This window comes from Lathyrus oleraceus, chromosome 6, assembly GCF_024323335.1.
Source record: "Lathyrus oleraceus cultivar Zhongwan6 chromosome 6, CAAS_Psat_ZW6_1.0, whole genome shotgun sequence".
NCBI classification, from domain to species: Eukaryota; Viridiplantae; Streptophyta; class Magnoliopsida; order Fabales; family Fabaceae; genus Lathyrus; species Lathyrus oleraceus.
In genome coordinates, this window is record NC_066584.1 from 239,170,764 (window position 1) to 239,179,085 (window position 8,322).

The 8,322-nt window shown below is 34.2% G+C and overlaps 1 protein-coding gene across 2 annotated transcripts; it reads right to left on the reverse strand.

Moving 5' to 3' along the window:
- Window positions 1-263: 263 nt before the first annotated feature.
- LOC127092778 (uncharacterized CRM domain-containing protein At3g25440, chloroplastic) lies at window positions 264-3,082 on the reverse strand. 2 transcript variants are annotated; one of them, XM_051031671.1, is made up of 4 exons: window positions 2,630-3,080; window positions 2,308-2,546; window positions 1,404-1,811; window positions 264-1,016 (listed from the first exon to the last, which is right to left on the reverse strand). In XM_051031671.1, the coding sequence occupies exons 2-4, from the start codon at window positions 2,344-2,346 to the stop codon at window positions 492-494; spliced, it is 972 nt and encodes a 323-aa protein (XP_050887628.1). In that variant the 5' UTR covers window positions 2,347-2,546; window positions 2,630-3,080; the 3' UTR covers window positions 264-491. The 2 variants fall into 2 exon arrangements, with proteins under 2 accessions (XP_050887628.1, XP_050887627.1); XM_051031670.1 differs by having other exon boundaries at window positions 2,308-3,082.
- Window positions 3,083-8,322: the final 5,240 nt, after the last annotated feature.

Below are 8,322 nucleotides of genomic sequence, written 5' to 3' on the forward strand. Positions count from 1 at the left end.
ATAAATTATTTATATGAAAATATTTTGGTCAAAATAAATTTAACTTAGAGATAGGGGAATAAATAACGGTATGGGGTAAAATTTTCCATTTTAGTGTTTTATCTTTAACTTCCATATTATGGAAGACTATTGAAGATATAGATTTAGTTATTAGTTGGTACTTAGTTGTACTATTCTTTAACATCAATACAAAGAGTTTTTTTTTTCTCTCTTTTCCGAGTCATGTTTTATAACAAGAACCAAAACCAAAACAAAAATAATAATTGCAAAGACCAAAATTAAATATTATTTCATCAAAACTAAAACTAAAAGTGATATAGTTACATGGAAAATTACATTTAATCTCATTCTATAACAGTTTATCGAAAAAAGTTGACAGTCTTAATGGTTTATCATAAATAAATGAATTATATCTGCCTCTCCTCCAAAAATCTCCACCTATAATACATCCTCCCGCAAAAAAGAAACTACATTGAGTACAATGATTGGTCTCATTTTCTCTTTTTCTTTAAAAATGATGCAGCACGCAGAAAAATCTGGTCAACTTCATCAAACTTGGGCAAGTCAGCATCTTTTTCCACTTTTTTGGAGTTGAATGATATTTGTTGCAGATGCTCCTCAAAATCATCTGTGTCTCCATCACTTTGCTCGGGAAAATTATTAAATTCATCCAAATAAAGAGGTTTCTCCTCCCTTACCAAGTTCTCTGTATCTGAATCTGTCTCAAAGATGTCTGATAATTTATCAGAATATGAATCCAAATCAGAGTCCATATCTTCTTCATCCTCCTCTGAGCAACCATTGTTATCATTAAACATCGCACTAATTTTATCTAATTGGGAATTTGAAACACTATTGGGTTCAACGCTCACTCTGTCACTTCCCTCTGCTGCTTCTATGTTACTTTCACCTGTGCTTGTAAGTTGTGCCCGAAGAATTTCAAGCTCTTGCTCAAGTTTGGGAATATATCTCCTCACAGCTCGGAGGCCATCCCTATATTTTGATTTATCCAATGCCTGCATAAGATGAGAGTAATCCAAGTACAAAACTAACATTAAAAAGAGAGAGAGAGAGAGAGAGAGAGAGAGAGAGAGAGAGAGAGAGAGAGAGAGAGAGAGAGAGAGAGAGAGAGAGAGAGAGAGGGAGTTTTAAAATAAAAATAGTAAATATGAACAAGTTCAAAATTGGAAAAAGAAACAGCTCAGTTTTCGTGGAACAGCAAAAATTGCATATATACATCCAAGGACTATAAATGCTAGAACTCGAACATTACAGTGGTTCTGCAAATGATGTTTAGTGTGGAATTGGAAGAAGAAAAAAATTTATTCTGAATTTTGAAACACCACATTCAGGGAGTTTTTTATTCACAAAAGTAGTGAAATGTTGAACACAAGACAAAGTACCTTCTTTCTTGAGAGAGTGACTCGTGGAGACATTATCTCTGTTGGTGGTTGAGCGTAATTTTTTCCTCTGTACATTATTATTGTGTCATCTTCATGAATGTCAAGCACTATACCTCCAGTTAATCTTGCCAGCTCAGTAGCAATCTCCCTAACCTCCTCTGCTGAAAATGTCTTCACCACCACTTGCAAAGTTTGATGTTTTTTCCAATGTAGATGCATGTTCAAAATTACACCTTGGTAAATTCCCCGTCTACCAACTGGCACATAATTTTTGCTTTTTAAACCCATTTTTAAGAAGAAAAAGTGCTCTTCCGGTGTCAATATCTCAGGATCATGGGTTGTTTCTGATGATTCTGTAGGCTCAATCTTCTTCAAAGCTTCACGAAGTCTCTCTTCTTTTTTTCGAGCCTAAAATGGCATAGAAAGAACTCTATATTCACCAACTGACATAATAAACATAAAATACACACCAGCAAACTGAAAATATGGATGTCTTATCCTATGTTTAATTCAAAACAACGAAACAAAAATTGAATGAGAATGCAAGAGCTTTTGCACCCTTGAGGAAAACAATAAATGGGAACAAAAAATTTGTTTCATGCCATAACATTGGAGAACATAAGACATGCCATTAGTACCGATAAAAACCAAAATAATTTGGATCTTGGAGTGATTGAGATGAATTTAGTAAAAGTCAATTTTAATTCAGAAATGGCAGGAGCAAAAATGAAAATATCACAACAGAATTATCAAAACATCGTCTCTAACAGTAATTAACTACAAAACGTTTAACAATGTCCCCTGAGTAACAGGATGTGTAGTATGTAAAATGCAAATATGAAAAAGAATATACATAAAAATAATCGGATTATTTCAACAAATTGAGGGGTAAAAGAGACCGGACCTTGAATAGTTTGTATAAAATTCTTTCCTCTGTAGTCATCCTTTGAAACTCTTTCTTCTTCTTAAACCTAAAGAACTTAAGCCATCTTACAACAGCTCTTTTACCCTTGAGTGTTTTCCTTATAACTTTGACATCACCATTATCACCATTAGCAGTTGGGGAATTTGGAGAATCCTGAAGTTGGTCTACAACCTTATGATTAAACTTTAAAAATGGAGCTGAATGAAAGGATTGGAACCCTAGAGTAGAAGGAACTTTGAAATCATGCTGATGACCATAAACCTTGCATATGACATAATTCAAGCTACAGCAATGTGAGTACCTTGTTTGGTGAAGTAATAAGAAAGGGGTGAGATTATGATTGTAGAAGTGAAATTTGTTGAGAAGCCGTGATGAAAAAACCCTCCACGCCATTTTTGTGTCTCCAAAATCAATAATCATGCACCAACAGGACGATGATGTAGCCGTTAAGCGACGATACGTTGACACAACCTATGCTCCACGCGGCGGCGAAAGAGCCTCTATGAACGGCGGTAGATAACAAATTTTCTAGATTAGAGCTACAGACTACAACGACATTATCAAAACCTATGAGCGCATGAAGCCGTGTTGATTGAACATACAGCGGCGGCGAGTGAATCTCCTCCCACGACGGCGGTGACTGCTAGGCGACGAGTGAATCTCCTCCCACGACGGCGGTGACTGCAAGTGGTGCTGTTTGTTTGCTCTATCAATTTTTATTTTTCCCTCTTTTTTCTTTGTACTTTGTTAACTGGTGCAGGGTTGTTAGTATTGTTTTGGTTAATGTTAAAAACCGGTTTTTCATATTTTAACCGGATTTAAAATTGATTTAATTTATTAAAACCGGTTTCACTAATTTGGATTCATATCCAAACCATTTTAATGGGTTTTATGTAGATATGGATTGGATATAGATAAATTTAGAGGTGTGTAATTTAGAGGTGTGTCTCGCACGGCTGGAAACCCGAAAATGGCATTCTTGTGTCAGGAGATGCATCTTCAGACACATTCAAAATTACACAAGTTTTTGTAATTTAGGAAAGTCACCCTATTTTGAACAAATTTTTGTCGGAGATACGTCTCAAGTATTATATGGGGTGTAGCCGAAGATGCATATCTGAAATACCTCTAATACTCATTTATGGTATTTTTATTCACCGAGTTTGTTTAATTATCAACTCAATGATATTTTCGGAGATGCATATCCATAAATGTCAAACAAAAAATTGGATAAAACACCACCTTACATTATTTGCTTCTTCATGCTGAAACTAAACGCTCAAAACTCTGGAAAAAATTCTTTCATTCTCAATCAATTTTTTAACACCAAAACATCATTCTTGTATTTTATCAAATCAAAGGGAGCAAAAGAAGGTAAATTTAAGATAAAATTCATTCATTTCATCCCTCATTCCTTGCATTAGTCTATTTTGTGTGCTGAAAATACGAACGTTGAGTTCGGATATGCATCTCTAGATGGTGCGGTCTGGATATGCATCTTCAGATATATCTGATACTTTTAATTTTAAATTAGTTTTTCTATTATTGTGGGTATTAGATATAGTGCATCCAAATATGTTTCTCAAAGTTATTGTAATGATGAATGTTAAACTGAACGAAGTGAAGGATAATGTTAAATCAAACCAAGTGAAGGATAATGTTAAACCAAATGGAGTGAATGACGATATTAAATTGGATGATGTTAAGCCGAGTGTTAGACCGGTTATTGTCAAGGTAAATATGTGCGAACATTTTACAAATAAACAAGAGATTATTGTTCATGAACATATGCTACAATGGGTGCGCATGGAGGCTGTGAAAACGGGGTTTGATGTTGTAATCAGAATAATGGTTTAGATAGAAGACAAACATTTGTAACAATGAGATGCAAAAGAGGTGGCACATACCAACCACAGATTAGAAATTTGAAATGAGATGACATGGATCGAGAAAATGTGAGTGTTTGTTTAAATTGCACGAATACCGTAAGGTGGATGACACATAGAAATTTAATGTGATTTCTGATATACATAATCATGTCTTGAGTGACAAGTTAGTCAGTCATCCCATTGTATGTCGTCTTATTCCAGAGGAGATGAAACTTGTTTTAGACATGACATTAAACATGATGGCGCCAAAAAACATGTTTGCAACTTTGAAACGGAAAATACCTCTAAGTGTTTCAAATATCAAGCAAATATATAACGTGTATGCTCGAAACAACAAGGCATAAGAGGACCAAGATCTAAGTTGCAATAATTTTTTAAGCGTTTGGAAGATGACCATCATGTTTCTAGGTACAAAGTTTGTGAGGATAAAGTCAATCTTAGAGATTTTTTGGGACTCATCCCGATTCCATCAAGTTGTTCAACAAATTTCCCACTGTTCTCATAAGTGATTCAATATACAAAACAAACAATTATAGACTTTCACTCTTGGAAATTTTTGGTGTTACTTCTATAAAGATGACTTTTCAGTTGGTTTTGTATTTTTGGAAATCCGAAAAAGAGGACAATGTTACATGGGCTTTGGAAATGTGTACGATTATGTTTAAGGACCAATAAAACATGCCACAAGTAATAGTCACTGATGAATTTGGTTGTTATGGTGTTTCCTACATTATATGCATTACTTTGTAAGTATAACATAACCAAAAATGTGAGAGATATCCAGATTTAATGAAATATGTTGAGGGCATTATTTTGGACCAAGTTAAAGAGAAGATTGTTTGTGCCTGGACCGATTAGGTTAGACACTTCGACAATACAACAACTAACAGAGTTGGATCTGCATGTGTTACATTGAAGAATTGGTTGGGAAACAATAAAGGTGATTTTTGTCGAGATTGAGACGTCGTGAATCAAATGCTCTGAAACCAACATAATAAGTTACATACATCTTTTGGTTGGAGCATTATTGTGTTAGAACACTGATTCAAAGACAATATTCTTTATTCATAGTTTGTTGGCAACATATCTCGGGCGGCATTGAATTTTATTTTTCACGAAGCCAAACAAATAGATAAAATAGGTTCGAATAGCTTAAAGTGTGGTTGTTCACTTAGGAAGATGTACGATCTTCCATGTGCTTGTTTAATTTCAAAGAAGATGAAGCTTGATAAACCGGTATGTATGTATGAAGTTTACACTCATTGGAAAAGGATATGTTTTGATGATGACGGTGTGAGGAAGGATCATAAATCAAGTATAATTATTATGACCAAATGGGAAGTAATCTAAGAGAGATTTTTGAAACCAGTAGACATCATGAAATTTCACATCAAAGAGATGCTAAGGAAGATTACTTATCCGAAAATAATGGATTTGATACCACTGTTGGAACCAATTAAAACAAGTGATGCCCCTAAAAAGGTCAAACTGACACATAGTGACAACTCTACAAGACAGTCTCCTTCATACTTTGAACATGTTGACTCACATTTTTCGGATTCTCCAACTCCAAAATCTCAACAAAAAAAGTGTCTCCAATAGTGATCGAATTAGCAAACCATCTCCTCTACCGTCGTTACTAAAAATCATCCATATTGAAGAGATGTCGTTTTTTATGCATAAATACATTGATCCGGTTGTAGATGTTGAGGTGATGCCAACAGTAATTTTCGAGTTATTTCGGGTTTACTCGTTAAAGGAGAGGAGGACCACCAACTTCTACACCTTCAGCTTATACAAGAGATGATGATGCATAGGAAACTATACACATAGCTATACGCGAAAAAATAAAAATACGATGAAATTTTAAATGCTTTTGTTCCCGTCTTAGTGGTTCAGCACTGTTTGACAAATGGATGTGCTTCTCGAAAATGAGATATCTTATAACAAATATTTATGATAAGGTGGGTATTGATCTGACAAGATACGGTTTCTCAAAAACATTTTTTTTTCACTCCGTAGCAGGCCTCCTCAAAATCCATTATGACACATCATGTGTATTGGGTGACTTTCAAAAATACAACTTTGTGTTCAGGTTTATTTGGAACTGGGATGTCTTATACCAAAGACACCACCGGAATGGACAATACATTTCACCCAAGATGTTAAAACTTGGTTGGATCACTTTCTAGAAAGGATGGAAAAGTTCACAAAGTTGAGCAACGTTGAAAGAGAATCAAATAAGGAAAGGTCAAGGAAGGAACCACCAATAGATTTACGCATGACACATGTTTTGATATATTTTAGTTTTAATCTAACAATGCAACTTGTTTTTTGTATGAAATATTGTCAATGATGTAATCTCGGTACAACTTATGACATATATAATGCTTATTATACTTTAATGTTATAGAATTTATGGGTAAATTTTGGAGAACTTTTCAGGTTCTGTATGTTATATTGGTTCTGCATGAATACCAGTTTTGTTTTGGGTGGGTTCGGATATGCATCTCTAGACACACTCAATTTTAATTGGAAAAAACTAACAAACAAGGGCTTTTACGAATGTCCATATGTCACGCCGCAAAAATAACTGAGCGCAATGCACGTTTGAAGATACAACAGAGTCACCACTGAACTTTTTTTATTCCCTAAGGAAAGGGAAAATATTGATAAAACCTGAGGGTAAGAGAAACAGGTAAGAAAGTCGGTTATGCAAGGGGAAAGTATTAGCATCCCTGATATATGTTGTATTCAACGGGAACCATTTTGATTGTTTTTTGCGTGAGTGAGTGTTATTATCTAAATGTTACTTGTAAAAGGGGAAAAAGGTTTATAATTAATATGCTCGCCAAAGATTCAAACCCTTGTGCCTACATATTCTCATAGTGCAATGAGAAAATCATAGCTTTGTAGTTCATGGTAGAAAAGTACGTATATGTTTGTTCATTTTAAGGTTATAAAAGAGTTTATGAATGTATGGTGAAAGATTTGTGAAATGGTGTTTAAACCGGATAGTGGTGTTTAAACCAAAGAGGTAATAAAGGTGGTGTTTAAACCGAGTGGAAAATAAAGTAATATAAAGTGGTGTTTAAACCAAGCAGGAATAAAAAGTGGCGTTTAATCCAATCAGGAATAAAAAGTGGTGTTTAAACTGAAGGAGTAATAAAAATGGTGTTTAAATCGAAGAAATGAAAGTGGTGTTTAAACTGAAGAGAGAATAAAAGTGGTGTTTAAATCTAAGAAGGACTAAAAGTAGTGTTTAAACCAAAGAAGAAAAGAAAGTGATGTTTAAACCAACGGGAAAATAGAAGTCATAAAGGTGGTGTTTAAACCAAACATGCATAGAAATGGTGTTTAAACCAAAGAAGTAGTTGAAGTGGTGTTTAAACCAAAGAAGAAAAGAAAATGGTGTTTAAACTGGATAGAAGTGGTGTTTAAACTAAAGGGTTAATAAAAGTTATGTTTAAACCAAAGAAGTGGTGTTTAAACCAGAAGAGTAGTGTTTAAACCAATATAGTGGTGTCTATACAAAGAGAGTGGTGTTTAAACCAATAGAGTGGTGTCTAGACCAGGAGAATGGTGTTTAAACCAAGTAAGTGGTGTTTAAACCAATAGAGTGGTGTTTAAACCAAGAAAATGAGTAAGAGTGGTGTTTACATTAAAAAAAGGAATAAGAGCGGTGTTTAAACCAAGAAAAGAAGTAAAAATGGTATTTAAACCAAGAAAAGAAGTAAGAGTGGTGTTTAAATCAAGAAAATGAATAAGAGTAGTGTTTAAACCGAATAAGTGGTGTTTAAACCGAGTAAATGATAAAAGTGGTGTTTAAACTGAAGAGGAAATAAAAGTGGTGTTTAAACCAATCAGGAAATAAAAGTGGTATTTAAACCAAAGGGGAAATAAAAGTGGTGTTTAAACCAAATAGGAAATGAAAGTGGTGTTTAAACCAAACGGGAAATAAAAGTGGTATTTAAACCAAAGGAATATAAGTGGTATTTAAACCGGAAGGGTAATAAAAGTGGTGTTTAAACCCAATAGGAGATAGAAGTGGTGTTTAAACCAAAGAAGAAAATAGAAGTGGTGTTTAAGCCTAAGAAGGAATGAA

What these genes read in the sequence shown, in the direction of transcription:
- LOC127092778 (XM_051031670.1), bottom strand. Translation starts at nt 2,748, where the DNA reads ATGATTATTGATTTTGGAGACACAAAAATGGCGTGGAGGGTTTTTTCA. An exon ending in TTTTATACAAACTATTCAAG is followed by an intron (nt 1,812 to 2,307) that starts GTCCGGTCTCTT and finishes ATGCCATTTTAG; the next exon opens with GCTCGAAAAAAAGAAGAGAG. An exon ending in TCACTCTCTCAAGAAAGAAG is followed by an intron (nt 1,017 to 1,403) that starts GTACTTTGTCTT and finishes CATCTTATGCAG; the next exon opens with GCATTGGATAAATCAAAATA.